The sequence below is a fragment of the Taudactylus pleione genome, unplaced genomic scaffold, assembly GCF_031769625.1.
Source record: "Taudactylus pleione unplaced genomic scaffold, aTauple2 ptg000013l, whole genome shotgun sequence".
In the NCBI taxonomy this organism is placed as follows: domain Eukaryota; kingdom Metazoa; phylum Chordata; class Amphibia; order Anura; family Myobatrachidae; genus Taudactylus; species Taudactylus pleione.
The window spans coordinates 5,259,111-5,278,307 of record NW_028284416.1 but is presented as its reverse complement, the minus strand read 5'-3'; the positions used below and the strand labels follow the sequence as shown (position 1 = coordinate 5,278,307).

The 19,197-nt window shown below is 49.7% G+C and overlaps 1 protein-coding gene across 1 annotated transcript in view; it reads right to left on the bottom strand.

Annotated features, from left to right (window-relative positions):
* WAS (WASP actin nucleation promoting factor) overlaps positions 1-19,197 on the bottom strand; it is a 58,323-nt gene that overhangs the window by 1,008 nt on the left and 38,118 nt on the right. Inside the window, exons 4-11 of the mRNA XM_088470508.1 lie at positions 13,577-13,670; positions 10,169-10,210; positions 10,042-10,092; positions 9,188-9,371; positions 5,770-5,812; positions 5,496-5,649; positions 4,104-4,486; positions 549-663 (exon numbers count right to left, since the gene is read on the bottom strand). Coding sequence (XP_088326634.1) covers positions 549-663; positions 4,104-4,486; positions 5,496-5,649; positions 5,770-5,812; positions 9,188-9,371; positions 10,042-10,092; positions 10,169-10,210; positions 13,577-13,670 — 1,066 coding nt within the window. The remainder of the gene's footprint in view (positions 1-548; positions 664-4,103; positions 4,487-5,495; positions 5,650-5,769; positions 5,813-9,187; positions 9,372-10,041; positions 10,093-10,168; positions 10,211-13,576; positions 13,671-19,197) is intronic.

Sequence of the window (19,197 nt, the reverse complement as noted above, 5' to 3'; positions counted from 1 at the left end):
GGAACCCACAGTAAGTATGGTGGCATTATGGGGAGGGTAAGAACAGTGGCAAAGTACTCTGCTGATAGGGAGTACGCAGCATATTTACAGATTGGAAAAGATGTTACTTGTTGCCAGTGTAGGGAAGCAGCCATTTTGTGGGCTGAACCAAAATTTAAATGCAGCCTATTAAAACGACTAAAGTAGGGTTGTTTCCCACATGAACCAATCAGCTACTAGATATACGTTAGCTAGGAGCTGATTGGTTGCTATAGGAAACACCTCCACATGCCTTAATTAGAAGGTTTGATAAATCCCCCTCTAATTCACTAGGAAGCCCTGCCAGCAGTGAGGCTTATTCACATTGACAACACTGGTTCTTACATTGCTGATCCAGCAAACAAAATGGCTGCATCCGCTCTGCGCCTTGCAAGGTGCCTCATAGCCGTGGAGTGACTGATAAAACAGTTCTCTGGGGGATATTGGTGCAGTCTGCGATAAAGGATGGGCCCATATGTGTTGGCAACAGGTACGCTTCAGCAGTGGTGCAATGTTCTGCAGGATATTACCTGAGGAATGGATGACTTTGCTTCTCTTCTGCATCACATGCATGAGAGCTCCCACTATCCCCTCGGAGCTTGCTGCTGACATCGGGGAACCCGGGACTTCAACTGGCTCTGTCACCTGGAGAATGATGCAGGATAAATTAGTGATCAGTAAGGCTGCATAGACATAGGCTGCCATAGTCAGTTTTAGATTCAAAGTGTTAGATTATAAATGTAATTACAATTTGATAACTAAGACAGAGTTACTCCGGAGTTAAGCTGGAGGAAAACTGAGGGAGAAATCTGATTCAGGCCAATGTGAGGGGGAGAGCCAAAGATTTTCAAATTGTTTGAAATAGAAAATATTACAATTGATTTTCCTGATAACAACTATAATGAACTACTTCTGTTGTTCTAAATGCAAATTGATGCATGTGTTTGTAATATTCCCATTTATAGTTATTGGATCATGTCCAGTGGTCTGGCCATGTTGGGGGTGTAGTGTCCTATGTCTGTATACAGTGTAATAGATGTTTATTATGGTCATGTACAGTGGTCAGGACATGTTGGGGGTGTAGTGTCCTATGTCTGTATACGGTGTAATAGATGTGTATTATTATCATGTACAGCGGTCAGGTCATGTTGGGGGTGTAGTATCCTATGTCTGTATACAGTGTAATAGATGTGTATTATGGTCATGTACAGTGGTCAGGTCATGTTGGGGGTGTAGTGTCCTATGTCTGTATATTGTGTAATAGATGTGTATTATGGTCATGTACAGTGGTCAGGACATGTTGGGGGTGTAGTGTCCTATGTCTGTATACAGTGTAATAGATGTGTATTATGGTCATGTACAGTGGTCAGGACATGTTGGGGGTGTAGTTTCCTATGTCTGTATACAGTGTAATAGATGTGTATTATGATCATGTACAGTGGTCAGGTCATGTTGGGGGTGTAGTGTCCTATGTCTGTATAGGGTGTAATAGATGTGTATTATGGTCATGTACAGTGGTCAGGTCATGTTGGGGGTGTAGTGTCCTATGTCTGTATACAGTGTAATAGATGTGTATTATTATCATGTATAGTGGTCAGGCCATGTTGGGGGTGTAGTGTCCTATGTCTGTATAGAGTGTAATAGATGTGTATTATTATCATGTATAGTGGTCAGGCCATGTTGGGGGTGTAGTGTCCTATGTCTGTATAGAGTGTAATAGATGTGTATTATGGTCATGTACAGTGGTCAGGTCATGTTGGGGGTGTAGTGTCCTATGTCTGTATACGGTGTAATAGATGTGTATTATGGTCATGTACAGTGGTCAGGACATGTTGGGGGTGTAGTGTCCTATGTCTGTATACAGTGTAATAGATGTATTATGATCATGTACAGCGGTCAGGACATGTTGGGGGTGTAGTGTCCTATGTCTGTATATGGTGTAATAGATGTGTATTATTATCATGTACAGTGGTCAGGTCATGTTGGGGGTGTAGTATCCTATGTCTGTATACAGTGTAATAGATGTGTATTATGGTCATGTACAGTGGTCAGGTCATGTTGGGGGTGTAGTGTCCTATGTCTGTATACAGTGTAATAGATGTGTATTATGGTCATGTACAGTGGTCAGGACATGTTGGGGGTGTAGTGTCCTATGTCTGTATACAGTGTAATAGATGTGTATTATGGTCATGTACAGTGGTCAGGACATGTTGGGGGTGTAGTTTCCTATGTCTGTATACAGTGTAATAGATGTGTATTATTATCATGTATAGTGGTCAGGCCATGTTGGGGGTGTAGTGTCCTATGTCTGTATAGAGTGTAATAGATGTGTATTATGGTCATGTACAGTGGTCAGGTCATGTTGGGGGTGTAGTGTCCTATGTCTGTATACGGTGTAATAGATGTGTATTATGATCATGTACAGCGGTCATGTCGTGTTGGGGATGTAGTGTCCTATGTCTGTATACAGTGTAATAGATGTGTATTATGATCATGTACAGTGGTCAGGACATGTTGGGGGTGTAGTGTCCTATGTCTGTATAGGGTGTAATAGATGTGTATTATGGTCATGTACAGTGGTCAGGTCATGTTGGGGGTGTAGTGTCCTATGTCTGTATACAGTGTAATAGATGTGTATTATTATCATGTATAGTGGTCAGGCCATGTTGGGGGTGTAGTGTCCTATGTCTGTATAGAGTGTAATAGATGTGTATTATTATCATGTATAGTGGTCAGGCCATGTTGGGGGTGTAGTGTCCTATGTCTGTATAGAGTGTAATAGATGTGTATTATGGTCATGTACAGTGGTCAGGTCGTGTTGGGGGTGTAGTGTCCTATGTCTGTATACGGTATAATAGATGTGTATTATGGTCATGTACAGTGGTCAGGACATGTTGGGGGTGTAGTGTCCTATGTCTGTATACAGTGTAATAGATGTATTATGATCATGTACAGCGGTCAGGACATGTTGGGGGTGTAGTGTCCTATGTCTGTATACGGTGTAATAGATGTGTATTATTATCATGTACAGTGGTCAGGTCATGTTGGGGGTGTAGTATCCTATGTCTGTATACAGTGTAATAGATGTGTATTATGGTCATGTACAGTGGTCAGGTCATGTTGGGGGTGTAGTGTCCTATGTCTGTATACAGTGTAATAGATGTGTATTATGGTCATGTACAGTGGTCAGGACATGTTGGGGGTGTAGTGTCCTATGTCTGTATACAGTGTAATAGATGTGTATTATGGTCATGTACAGTGGTCAGGACATGTTGGGGGTGTAGTTTCCTATGTCTGTATACAGTGTAATAGATGTGTATTATTATCATGTATAGTGGTCAGGCCATGTTGGGGGTGTAGTGTCCTATGTCTGTATAGAGTGTAATAGATGTGTATTATGGTCATGTACAGTGGTCAGGTCATGTTGGGGGTGTAGTGTCCTATGTCTGTATACGGTGTAATAGATGTGTATTATGATCATGTACAGCGGTCATGTCGTGTTGGGGATGTAGTGTCCTATGTCTGTATACAGTGTAATAGATGTGTATTATGGTCATGGCCAGTGGTCAGGTCATTTTGGGGGTGTAGTGTCTTATGTCTGTTTAGAGTGTAATAGATGTGTATTATGGCCATGTACAGTGGTCAGGTCATGTTGGTATGTAGTGTCCTGTAGAGTGTAACAGAATTGTGGTGGATAAGAATTATAGAGCTTCATCTTCTAAGGCTATTTGCTCCTATTCATACTGTATTGTCCTGTGCTGTGACCTACATGCTTCTCCACGAGTTGGCTATGAAATCCTGGCACTCGGGATGCCTGCTTTCAAAAGACAGACAGCGGCATCCCGATGCTGAGAATCCTGACAGGGGAGAGGTAAGTACCCTAACCTTTCCTCCTTAATACCCTAACTCTCCTATTGTGCACCCTAACCCTCCCTACCCCGCACCCTGCCGGTGTCTTGTCTTCAGTTCGGATTTCCAGTGGCGGGATTTTGGCACCTGGCATGCTGATGGTCGGCATTTTAACTACTCCCCGTCTCCACATTAGCACCTCTACAGGATCTTTACCATGATTGTTAGCCACTTACCTTGTTTAGTTGGATGCCCTGTCTAATCTGGTCCAGAAGTGCTCCCCGGCCACGAGGGGTAGTAGAGGGCTGTACAGCCGGGCTCCCAGATACAATAGGAGGTGGAGGAGGTGGAGGACCACCAGGTAGTTGTAGCTCTGGTGCAGGTGGTGGCGGTGGAGGTGGGGGTGGCGGAGGAGCTCCACTTCGCGGAGGTGGAGGTACTCTGGGCGAGCCAGGAGGTGGTGGCACAGGGGTGCTGCGAGATGGGGGAGGAGGTGGTGGGGTAATGGACCCTCTGGAGGGTGGTGGGGGTAAGGGACCTGACCTGCCCTTCCCATGTGAAGGGGGAGGGGGAAGTGGTGCATTGCGGGATGGTGGTGGAGGTGGCGGTGAGGCTGAATCTGTAAAGAAAAAATATATTTAGTAACGGAAGTAATTATCTGTGGACTGTCAGCTCATAGGCCTAGTGGAAAATATTAATAAAGTTATCAGCAGTCAAAGGCTATGAATAAAATTGGCATATTATGATGGGCAGTAATATTTTTTCGGATAGATTTTTGGCTTCTTCTGTCACTGATGCCCTCAGGGCTCCATATGAGTTAGAAGCTACATTTGCTACTTTCTGCTCTACACTTATTTAAAAGTGCTGGTTTCATCTGTTTTCCTTCATGATACCCCTTGTGTTAGAGGACGGTCATTGGTGTATGATGCTTGTGTTAGATGACAGTCAGTGGTGTATGACTCTGGTGTTAGAGGAGGGTCAGTGGTGTATGACTTTAGTGTTAGAGGACGGTCATTGGTGTATGGCTCTGGTGTTAGAGGACTGTCATTGGTGTAAGACTCTGGTGTTAGAGGACGGTCATTGGTGTAAGACTCTGGTGTTAGAGGACGGTCATTGGTGTAAGACTCTGGTGTTAGAGGACGGTCAGTGGTGTATGGCTCTGGTGTTAGAGGACAGTCAGTGGTGTATGACTCTGGTGTTAGAGGAGGGTCAGTGGTGTATGACTCTGGTGTTAGAGGAGGGTCAGTGGTGTATGATGCTTGTGTTAGAGGAGGGTCAGTGGTGTATGACTCTGGTGTTAGAGGACGGTCAGTGGTGTATGACTTTGGTGTTAGAGGAGGGTCACTGGTGTATGACTCTGGTGTTAGAGGACGGTCATTGGTGTATGGCTCTGGTGTTAGAGGACGGTCATTGGTGTATGGCTCTGGTGTTAGAGGACGGAGTAGACTTGAATCGGTCAGCGATCAAAATCCGATCAATTTTGATCAGCATTGCCTAAAAATGCTGTTGGCCATCGTCCTCCTGGTGTGACATGCGCATCTAGTCATACGGTCCACAATAACGTGATGTGCGTGGGCACTGAGCTTTACCCCTGAAGCCCATACCAGCACTTGGCCTCTATTTCTCACCTCCCATCCTCATTTCCTCTTTCACGGCCTCCACTCCTCCATGCTTCTCAATGAAGTCATAGATGAGTTTTGAGGTCTCTGCATCTGCCAGCTGCGCATCGCTGATCCCCGCTTTGCTGAAAAGATTGCGCAGCTCTGGGTCCAGGGCATTCACCTGATAGGAATGGAGATGGCAGTGTGTGGTGTGATAAGGGGTATTGCGGTGTTGTGCTATACAGAGTTATGAATATTTTAGTAAATATAAAAAATAAGCACCATAATGATGGGTACTTACATCAAACCCATTATCTGGATCCCAGCCGACATGACTCACGTGTCTGTAATGAAGGAGTGGATGGTTCACAGCCTAATACATGATCACAATTCATCATACTGTACATATAAAAGAAACACAGCCACAATAGTATCTTCTTTACATCACTCGCTGTACAACCTGAAACAATACGCTGTGTACAGTGCACTTACATTTGTGTTATATTTACCGACAATGTCACAGTATTACAATGTTCTCCTGCCATGGCGTTTTATGTGATGCCGCAAAAGTACCATTACACAATATATACGGCAAAAGTGCCATTACACAATAGATGACAAAGTGCCATTACACAATAGACGGCAAAACTGCCATTACACAATAGACGGCAAAACTGCCATTACACAATAGACGGCAAATGTGCCATTACACAATATATACGGCAAAGTTCCATTACACAATATACAGCAAAGTGCCATTACACAATATACTGCAAAACTGCCATTACACAATAGACACCAGTACACAATAGACAGCAAATGTACCATTACACAATAGACGGCAAATGTGCCATTACACAATATATACAGCAAAGTTCCATTACACAATATACGGCAAAGTGCCATTACACAGTATAAGGCAAAACTGCCATTACACAATAGACACCATTACACAATAGACGGCAAATGTGCCATTACACAATAGACGGCAAAAGTTCCATTACACAATATACGGCAAAAGTGCCATTACACAATAGATGGCAAAAGTGCCGTTACACAATAGACGGCAAAAGTGCCATTACACAATATATACGGCAAAGTTCCATTACACAATATACGGCAAAAGTTCCATTACACAATATACGGCAAAAGTGCCATTACACAATATATGGCAAAAGTGCCATTACACAATACACGGCAAAAGTGCCATTACTCAATATACAGCAAAAGTGCCATTACACAATATATACGGCAAAAGTGCCATTACACAATATACGCCAAAAGTGCCATTGCTCAATATACGTCAAAAGTGCCATTGCTCAATATAAATATACGGCACTGTGCCATTACACAATATACGGCAAAAGTGCCATTACACAATAGATGGCAAAAGTGCCATTACACAATATATACGGCAAAAGTGCCATTACACAATATACGGCAAAAGTGCCATTACACAATATACGGCAAAGTGCCATTACATAATATACGGCAAAAGTGCCATTACACAATATATGGCAAAACTGCCATTACACAATAGACACCATTACACAATAGATGGCAAATGTGCCATTACACAATAGACGGCAAAAGTGCCATTACACAATATATGGCAAATGTGCCATCACACAATATATGGCAAATGTGCCATTACACAATAGATGGCAAAGTGCCATTACACAATAGATGGCAAAAGTGCCATTACATAATATACTGCAAAGTGCCATTACCCAATATACGGCAAAAGTGCCTTTTACACAATATACCCTCCCCATGCTGCTTTCTAAAATCGAAATGCATCACCCAACTTTTACTTATGGCATTGAGGAGTCATCAGGCCCAATAGGTCACCTGCATCTGTGTATTTGTGCCTGTAAGGAATAGATATAATATATGATCACATGCGTATGCATCGCAGTGACTACGCAGACCCATCGCAGAGTGATTGACAGAAAGTGCAGTCTGTGGGTGGTGATGGGCGGTGGCAGGCGTGCCAGTGCATTTCAACACCGTTGCATGGGCGTGCATAAATTATCCACTGTGATACCAGACGGAGCCTGAGGCCTCGTAGCGTGCGCTGAGGTAAGCAATTCCTGAGTGAGGTCTGACCTGTCCTAACTGTGCATATGGGTCCAATGGTATTTGATTGTACCAATGTTTTCGCTGTCTTGCTAAGCATTACGGATGTGCGTGTAGGTGAATTCTGCGTCCTTATGTAGTGCTGAGTTTGCATTGTGATCGCTATGGATTAGCATACTATCGCAGTTGAACTGCGTGCGTGCGCTATATTGCGATCTATAGTGAATCAGGCCCAGAGTGCAGTGTTCGTAGACGTTGCTTCGGGTCACCATTGCGGCCTTCGAGACCATGGTTGTTGCTTTGGCCAGCCTGCGAAAGCTCAGCCTGGCCGTCAAAACTGGACAGCCGCTGGCCCCGTTTTGGAGAACGGTCCTTGAATCTTCAATCCCCTGACAAAGCTTTTTAAAGGTGAAACGCGTTAGTAAAGGAGGAGAATTTGGGTCCTGGTATAGCGCACCTTGCTAGTACCTGGAGACTTCGGTTTTGCTGGCAAAACAGCCACCTAAATCTGAACCGAAACAGTGGAACAAGGTCTTATTCATATGTACTACCCTAGGGATGGGTGAGTGATACTCCATCATTTCAGAATTCCTTGTCCACTGATCTCGACCTACCTCTGTGGTGCTTTGTGCACTCATTAAAGATAAGCGACTCTACTCCATATGGAATGTAATTATCGCATTTATGCAAGTTTGGATTGTATGCTATTCTGGATTTTATAGTATCAGCCCCCCTTAGAACAGTTGGCAATCGCTGAGGGAACTCCCCCCCCCAAGGTCAATGCAGGCTGTGTCCGAGATGAAAGAATCTGGCTCCTTATAGGAAGGAAGGGTCCATGGTCAGGAAGGGGTTGTTTTTGTTAGATGTCCAGGCATTGGCGTTTTAGCCTCCTGCTGAACGAAGAAGCTCACTCACGCTTCTGCAGAGCATCGTACCCCGTGACTCTGGTAACTCGGTGGGCCTGAGGGAGCAGGTGGCATTGTAATGGCTCGTCCAAGTTGGTAGAGGCCAATTAGATACTGTAGTGAGAAAGTGACCAGGATAGTGGGACCCAAAGTAACAGATGACTGCAGCCACTGAGTTAGAGAGGTAGGGAACAGGGTATGTGCTAATCCTTCCTGGCATACTGTAAAGTGTATATTCTTTTGATGTTTGTACTGTGCAATAAAAGGACCATTGTACTTTATAAGTGCTTTCTGCCTGAGTGACTCCACGCTGAGTGACAAGCCGCAAATCTCCACACTTGCTGTTACATTTGTCCCAATGCTGTCACACCAACCCATATGTCATACGGTATATCTATGTTCCTGGCTCGTGAATGTAGAGTTGTGATCTCATAATGGCCTTTGGGAATCTGATGCACTGCGGCTCAGCTTTTGAAAGTTACCCGTAGACCTGTCTACCAGCCCTAAGCAACAGAGATAATGTAAGGGGCGAGCATTGCAACCTAGTGGCCAACAGCTAGACTGCAGCTGCTATACTGTAGTTGTGCTATGAGTTCCCATGCCACAAATATGCTACAGTATGTGACAGGGGCTAACGCTCCTCCTTACCTTTACCGAAACATATCCCATCAACCTTCCAATTAACAATTTTTTATTATTATTATTATTCAAAATAAATCTCTTATATAAACTTACTTGAAACCACATGGAGCCCCAATATCAGCTTTGGAGAATTTCTTCTTCCCCTTCTTGCTTTTGGACTTGTCGCTGGGTGTGGGAAGGGCCCGGTATCTGCTAGATGTGATGTCGGGGTTCTGAATGCTGACCGCTGCTATGTTCATGCTTGGGGAAGGGATTTGCGGAAGTGGACTGGGAGGGCCTAGGGTGACACGTATCACACGGTTATGGATGCAGGAAATGACAACACCAGGCAGCAAAAGAAATAACAATGACCGGGGTACTAGTAGTGTCACATAGAATCGTTCGGATTGGCCGAGGGCTGGTTCTAGCTTACTGGGCTGTGATGGTGCGCTCTCTGCTAGGCAAAGTTCAGCTGAAGTGCGGCCTGCGCAGAGATGGACATAGCATAAATATGCCACTTTGGAGACATATCTCTTGCAGCCAGTACAGGGCGGGTGTCAGTGTGCATTGATGCCAACGACGGGTATCAAGCTAAGTGTACAGATAGGGGCGGCATACTGCCAGATGCGCACGTCAGCATACGGGGGCGAATATGAGCATTTATTTACGTGTGGGAGCAATTACACCCAATTTCCTTCTTACTCGGCGCCAATGATCTCCAGCTTAACTGCTGCAGGCTCCTACTATGTCTAATTCTACAGGTATACTCTTCGCTTATGACCGAGGCCTATGAGAGGCACGTCGCATGCAGAGCAAATGGAGACAGTGGGCAGAGCAGCGGGTGCAATGAGTTCCACTCTTCTACGGTGTGCCTGACTGGACCGTTCCTTCCATACACACGTAGCTGACCGATCCAGTGACCCTTCACAGCCGTATTTCTTGTTTCTTGCCCTCCTCCTGGCACTTACCATTGGAGAACTGCCCTGGTGGTGGGGGTAGCGGAAGGGTGCTTCTTCTATCTGGCAATCATAGAAAGAGACCTCGTTAGTTAGTATCCAACCTCACATTCACCCTGGCAGCTTGAAGTGCACTTACCATCTGACACTGGTGGCGGTGGTGGCAGTGCCTGGCGTTTCTCTGTGGGTATAATAAGAGACATCATTACACGCTGCCCAGTAACAAACCATGGCAGACTAATCATTTGCACTATAATATGGAAAGAATAACCAGCAGCAGGACTGTACTATGGACCAAGGGCACTGGGGGCTGGAGGACTGTACTATGGGCCAAGGGCACTGGGGGCAGCAGGACTGTACTATGGACCAAGGGCACTGGGGCAGGAGGACTGTACTATGGACCAAGGGCACTGGGGGTAGCAGGACTGTACTATTGGCCAAGGGCACTGGGGGTCTTACTAAAACCCCAATATACTATGCAGCTTGGGTCTCTTCTTGTTGCTGTGGCAACAGAATCACCAGCCAGGTCTGTTTAGCAGGAGAGAATCTACATAAGTAGCGCTATCCGGTGACATTAATGCGCTCCTAAAGAGACCTCGGAGGTGCTTCCACGAGTCCTGGGGGCTCGTGTGTAGGTTTTGTACTGGTGCCCGGAGGACTGTAGCTAAGCATCGGCCTCTCTGTCCTGTATAAAAGGGCGCCAAGAGGAGGGGCGGGTACAGATTACTCTGTAGTGGGACCATACCTCACCTGCGGTGCCACTATCAAGGCCTCCAATGCATGTGACAACGCCATAGTGATGTATACAGGATCCGCGCCCACGCCCAGCACCTAGGCACGGCCAAAGTCTTTTGCGAGCTAATGTCCATCTCTACAAGATTCTGTAAGGGCACAGACTGACCCGCTGGCGCTGCCGTGCGCTAACCATGAATGACTCAGACGTATTTTAAGCAAAATGTTCACAGCTTTATTTAACACAATTAAATGATCACCGGGATAGAAAGTAACCAAACCTGCTTTTGCCCTAATAATCACTGGTGCTTTACATGTGACTAGTAAGTTGCCGAAATCTTGACACTTTCACAAACCTGCTGCCTAGTACATTTAGCAGGGCTGGATTAAGGGGGGGCGACAGGAGCGGTCGCCCCGGGGCCCCACACACAGAGGGGCCCCTAACAGATGTCCAGTGTCACCTGTTCCTGGATGGGGGCTCAGCAGCAGCGGCTCTGTCTGAATGGAGTAGTGTAGTCACTGTATACAGCGCAGAGCGGCTCCAGAGTCCCCTCATTAGCGTCATGTGACACATCATGTCCGTGACGCTGATCACTGATGTCGGTCCTCAGGAGCCGCTCTGCGTTGTATGCAGCTGCGCTGACTGTGCTGCTGCATTCATAAGAGCACAGAGCCAGCCCAGAATTAGTGGCGGGGGTTAGGCTCCATGTGGCTTGTTGGGGGCCCACACAATATACAGTAGTTGCCCCAGGGCCCCCACAAGCCTTAATCCGGCCCTGACATTCAGCCAGGTATTGTTCACTATTTCTTTTTTCCATTTCTTAACACACATAGATCACATATACGGTTTAAAAAACCCTTATTTTATTCTCTTATCTTATGTTTAAATGCTGCCGGGCGGGTGGGAATCCCAAGGTTACCTTCACCCCTTAGCTTAGCTGAATTGAGAGAGAGAGGGTGGGCTTATCTGCCTGTCTCCCTTTCCTTTGTGTCATTGGTTGGCGGACCGTTTGGCGCCCATCCTCCTTATCTTGCTTCAGCGCCATTGCAGTGGCCTCACTGACCATCTCACTGTACTCTGGATAACGTTGATACAAATGTCAGAGACACATCTGCTAACTGCACCGGGACACCAGGGACGCACCTGCTAACTGCACCGGGACACACCTGCCAACTACATCGGGACACCAGGGACACACCTCCTAACTACATCGGGACACCAGGGACACAGCTGCTAACTGCACCGGGACACCAGGGACGCACCTGCCAACTGCACTGGGACACCGAGGACACACCTGCTAACTGCACCGGGATACCAGGGACACACCTGCTAACTGCACCGGGACACCAGGGACACACCTGCTAACTGCACCGGGATACCAGGGACACACCTGCCAACTGCACTGGGACACTGAGGACACACCTGCTAACTGCACCGGGACACCAGGGACACAGCTGCTAACTGCACCGGGACACCAGGGACGCACCTGCCAACTGCACTGCGACACCGAGGACATACCTGCTAACTGCAGCGGGATACCAGGGACACACCTGCTAACTGCACCGGGACACCAGGGACACACCTGCTAACTGCACCGGGATACCAGGGACACACCTGCCAACTGCACTGGGACACCGAGGACACACCTGCTAACTGCACCGGGACACCAGGGACACAGCTGCTAACTGCACCGGGACACCAGGGACGCACCTGCCAACTGCACTGGGACACCGAGGACATACCTGCTAACTGCACCGGGATACCAGGGACACACCTGCTAACTGCACCGGGACACCAGGGACACACCTGCTAACTGCACCGGGATACCAGGGACACACCTGCCAACTGCACTGGGACACCGAGGACACACCTGCTAACTGCACCGGGACACCAGGGACACAGCTGCTAACTGCATCGGGACACCAGGGACACACCTGCTAACTGCAGCAGGACACCAGGGACACACCTGCTAGCTGCATCGGGACACCAGGGACACACCTGCTAACTGCACCGGGACACCAGGGACACATCTGCTAACTGAATCGGGACACCAGGGACACACCTGCTAACTGCACCGGGACACCAGGGACACACCTGTTAACTGCACCGGGACACACCTGCTAACTGCACCGGGACACCAGGGACACACCTGCTAACTGCACCGGGACACCAGGGACACACCTGCTAACTGCATCGGGACACCAGGGACACACCTGCTAACTGCACCGGGACACCAGGGACGCACCTGCTAACTGCACCGGGACACACCTGCTAACTGCACCGGGACACCAGGGACACACCTGCTAACTGCACCGGGACACCAGGGACACACCTGCTAACTGCACTGGGACACACCTGCTAACTGCATCGGGACACCAGGGACACACCTGCTAACTTCACCGGGACACCAGGGACACACCTGCTAACTGCACCGGGACACCAGGGACACACCTGCTAACTGCACCGGGACACCAGGGACACATCTGCTAACTGCACCGGGACACACCTGCTAACTGCACCGGGACACCAGGGACACACCTGCTAACTGCACCGGGACACCAGGGACACACCTGCGAACTGCACCGGGACACCAGGGACACACCTGCTAACTGCACCGGGACACCAGGGACACACCTGCTAACTGCATCGGGACACCAGGGACACATCTGCTAACTGCACCGGGACACCAGGGACGCACCTGCTAACTGCACCGGGACACCAGGGACACAGCTGCTAACTGCACCGGGACACCAGGGACACAGCTGCTAACTGCACCGGGACACCAGGGACAATTTGGCCGCCATGTATTTTTACCTTGCCTATGTTTTTTTTGTAACTTTTCTTCCACAACAGCTCGAAATACATCAGCTTCATCTTCATTTGCAAAATTCAGGCCAACCTGGCATTCCTAAAAGAATAGAATGTAATGTGTTTTACTGGCTGTAACTGCAACAATGTGACTGTTGATTAAGATAATCCAAATGTACAGCCCATGGAGCATTTCCCCCATACACTCAGAACTAGCAATGATGTGCACACATACAGCCAGTCACTACACACACACAGCTAGTCCTCTCCAGTCACTACACACACACACAGCCTGTCCCCTCCAGTCACTACACACACAGCCTGTCCTCTACAGTCACTACACACACACACAGCCTGTCTCCTCCAGTCACTACACACACAGCCTGTCCTCTCCAGTCACTACACACACACAGCCTGTCCTCTCCAGTCACTACACACACACAGCCTGTCCTCTCCAGTCACTACACACACACACAGCCTGTCCCCTCCAGTCACTACACACACAACCTGTCCTCTCCAGTCACTACACACACACACAGCCTGTCTCCTCCAGTCACTACACAAACAGCCTGTCCTCTCCAGTCACTACACACACAGCCTGTCCCCTCCAGTCACTACACACGCTGCCTGTCCTCTCCAGTCACTACACACACACAGCCTGTCCTCTCCAGTCACTACACACACACACACACACAGCCTGTCCCCTCCAGTCACTACACACACAGCCTGTCCTCTCCAGTCACTACACACACACACAGCCTGTCTCCTCCAGTCACTACACACACAGCCTGTCCTCTCCAGTCACTACACACACAGCCTGTCCTCTCCAGTCAACACACACACACAGCCTGTCCTCTCCAGTCACTACACACACACACAGCCTGTCTCCTCCAGTCACTACACACACAGCCTGTCCTCTCCAGTCACTACACACACAGCCTGTCCTCTCCAGTCAACACACACACACAGCCTGTCCTCTCCAGTCACTACACACACACAGCCTGTCCTCTCCAGTCACTACACACACACAGCCTGTCCTCTCCAGTCACTACACACACACACAGCCTGTCCCCTCCAGTCACTACACACACGACCTGTCCTCTCCAGTCACTACACACACACACAGCCTGTCTCCTCCAGTCACTACACAAACAGCCTGTCCTCTCCAGTCACTACACACACAGCCTATCCCCTCCAGTCACTACACACGCTGCCTGTCCTCTCCAGTCACTACACACACACACAGCCTGTCCCCTCCAGTCACTACACACACAACCTGTCCTCTCCAGTCACTACACACACACACAGCCTGTCTCCTCCAGTCACTACACACACAGCCTGTCCTCTCCAGTCACTACACACACAGCCTGTCCTCTCCAGTCAACACACACACACAGCCTGTCCTCTCCAGTCACTACACACACACACAGCCTGTCTCCTCCAGTCACTACACACACAGCCTGTCCTCTCCAGTCACTACACACACAGCCTGTCCTCTCCAGTCAACACACACACACAGCCTGTCCTCTCCAGTCACTACACACACACAGCCTGTCCTCTCCAGTCACTACACACACACAGCCTGTCCTCTCCAGTCACTACACACACACACAGCCTGTCCCCTCCAGTCACTACACACACGACCTGTCCTCTCCAGTCACTACACACACACACAGCCTGTCTCCTCCAGTCACTACACAAACAGCCTGTCCTCTCCAGTCACTACACACACAGCCTATCCCCTCCAGTCACTACACACGCTGCCTGTCCTCTCCAGTCACTACACACACACACAGCCTGTCCCCTCCAGTCACTACACACACAACCTGTCCTCTCCAGTCACTACACACACACACAGCCTGTCTCCTCCAGTCACTACACAAACAGCCTGTCCTCTCCAGTCACTACACACACAGCCTGTCCCCTCCAGTCACTACACACGCTGCCTGTCCTCTCCAGTCAATACACACACACAGCCTGTCCTCTCCAGTCACTACACACACACAGCCTGTCCTCTCCAGTCACTACACACACACACACACACACACACACACACACAGCCTGTCCCCTCCAGTCACTACACACACAGCCTGTCCTCTCCAGTCACTACACACACACACAGCCTGTCTCCTCCAGTCACTACACACACAGCCTGTCCTCTCCAGTCACTACACACACAGCCTGTCCTCTCCAGTCAACACACACACACAGCCTGTCCTCTCCAGTCACTACACACACACACAGCCTGTCCCCTCCAGTCACTACACACACAGCCTGTCCTCTCCAGTCACTACACACACAGCCTGTCCTCTCCAGTCAACACACACACACAGCCTGTCCTCTCCAGTCACTACACACACACAGCCTGTCCTCTCCAGTCACTACACACACACAGCCTGTCCTCTCCAGTCACTACACACACACACAGCCTGTCCCCTCCAGTCACTACACACACAACCTGTCCTCTCCAGTCACTACACACACACACAGCCTGTCTCCTCCAGTCACTACACAAACAGCCTGTCCTCTCCAGTCACTACACACACAGCCTGTCCCCTCCAGTCACTACACACGCTGCCTGTCCTCTCCAGTCACTACACACACACAGCCTGTCCTCTCCAGTCACTACACACACACAGCCTGTCCTCTCCAGTCACTACACACACACACACACACACACACAGCCTGTCCCCTCCAGTCACTACACACACAGCCTGTCCTCTCCAGTCACTACACACACACACAGCCTGTCTCCTCCAGTCACTACACACACAGCCTGTCCTCTCCAGTCACTACACACACAGCCTGTCCTCTCCAGTCAACACACACACACAGCCTGTCCTCTCCAGTCACTACACACACACACACACAGCCTGTCTCCTCCAGTCACTACACACACAGCCTGTCTTCTCCAGTCACTACACACACAGCCTGTCCTCTCCAGTCAACACACACACACAGCCTGTCCTCTCCAGTCACTACACACACACAGCCTGTCCCCTCCAGTCACTACACACACAGCCTGTCCTCTCCAGTCACTACACACACAGCCTGTCCTCTCCAGTCACTACACGCACAGCCTGTCCTCTCCAGTCACTACACACACACAGCCTGTCCTCTCCAGTCACTACACACACACAGCCTGTCCTCTCCAGGCACTACACACACACAGCCTGTCCTCTCCAGTCACTACACACACACAGCCTGTCCTCTCCAGTCACTACACACACACAGCCTGTCCTCTCCAGTCACTACACACACAGCCTGTCCTCTCCAGTCGCTACACACACACACAGCCTGTCCCCTCCAGTCACTACACACACAGCCTGTCCTCTCCAGTCACTGCACACACACATCCTGTCCTCTCCAGTCACTACACACATACAGCCTGCCCTCTCCAGTCACTACACACACACAGCCTGTCCCCTCCAGTCACTACACACACACACAGCCTGTCCTCTCCAGTCACCACACACACACACACAGCCTGTCCTCTGCAGTCACTACACACACACAGCCTGTCCTCTCCAGTCACTACACACACAGCCTGTCCTCTCCAGTCCCTACACACACACAGCCTGTCCTCTCCAGTCACTATACACACACACAGCCTGTCCTCTCCAGTCACTACACACACACACAGCCTGTCCTCTGCAGTCACTACACACACACAGCCTGTCCCCTCCAGTCACTACACACACACAGCCTGTCCTCTCCAGTCACTACACACACAGCCTGTCCTCTCCAGTCACTACACACACAGCCTGTCCTCTCCAGTCACTGCACACACACATCCTGTCCTCTCCAGTCACTACACACACACAGCCTGTCCTCTCCAGTCACTACACACACACAGCCTGCCCTCTCCAGTCACTACACACACAGCCTGTCCTCTCCAGTCACTACACACACACAGCCTGTCCCCTCCAGTCACTACACACACAGCCTGTCCTCTCCAGTCACTACACACACACAGCCTGTCCCCTCCAGTCACTACACACACACAGCCTGTCCCCTCCAGTCACTACACACACAGCCTGTCCCCTCCAGTCACTACACACACAGGCTGTCCTCTCCAGTCACTACACACACACACACAGCCTGTCCTCTGCAGTCACTACACACACACACACACAGCCTGTCCTCTGCTGTCACTACACACACATAGCCTGTCCCCTCCAGTCACTACACACACACAGCCTGTCCCCTCCAGTCACTACACACACACAGCCTGTCCTCTCCAGTCACCACACACACACAGCCTGTCCCCTCCAGTCACTACACACACACACAGCCTGTCCTCTCCAGTCACTACACACACACACAGCCTGTCTCCTCCAGTCACTACACACACAGCCTGTCCTCTCCAGTCACTACACACACACAGCCTGTCCTCTCCAGTCACTACACACACACAGCCTGTCCTCTCCAGTCACTACACACACACACAGCCTGTCCCCTCCAGTCACTACACACACAACCTGTCCTCTCCAGTCACTACACACACACACAGCCTGTCTCCTCCAGTCACTACACAAACAGCCTGTCCTCTCCAGTCACTACACACACAGCCTGTCCCCTCCAGTCACTACACACGCTGCCTGTCCTCTCCAGTCACTACACACACACAGCCTGTCCTCTCCAGTCACTACACACACACAGCCTGTCCTCTCCAGTCACTACACACACACACACACACACACACACACACAGCCTGTCCCCTCCAGTCAATACACACACAGCCTGTCCTCTCCAGTCACTACACACACACACAGCCTGTCTCCTCCAGTCACTACACACACAGCCTGTCCTCTCCAGTCACTACACACACAGCCTGTCCTCTCCAGTCAACACACACACACAGCCTGTCCTCTCCAGTCACTACACACACACACAGCCTGTCTCCTCCAGTCACTACACACACAGCCTGTCCTCTCCAGTCACTACACACACAGCCTGTCCTCTCCAGTCAACACACACACACAGCCTGTCCTCTCCAGTCACTACACACACACAGCCTGTCCTCTCCAGTCACTACACACACACAGCCTGTCCTCTCCAGTCACTACACACACACAGCCTGTCCTCTCCAGTCACTACACACACACACAGCCTGTCCCCTCCAGTCACTACACACACAACCTGTCCTCTCCAGTCACTACACACACACACAGCCTGTCTCCTCCAGTCACTACACAAACAGCCTGTCCTCTCCAGTCACTACACACACAGCCTGTCCCCTCCAGTCACTACACACGCTGCCTGTCCTCTCCAGTCACTACACACACACACAGCCTGTCCCCTCCAGTCACTACACACACAACCTGTCCTCTCCAGTCACTACACACACACACAGCCTGTCTCCTCCAGTCACTACACAAACAGCCTGTCCTCTCCAGTCACTACACACACAGCCTGTCCCCTCCAGTCACTACACACGCTGCCTGTCCTCTCCAGTCACTACACACACACAGCCTGTCCTCTCCAGTCACTACACACACACAGCCTGTCCTCTCCAGTCACTACACACACACACACACACACAGCCTGTCCCCTCCAGTCACTACACACACAGCCTGTCCTCTCCAGTCACTACACACACACACAGCCTGTCTCCTCCAGTCACT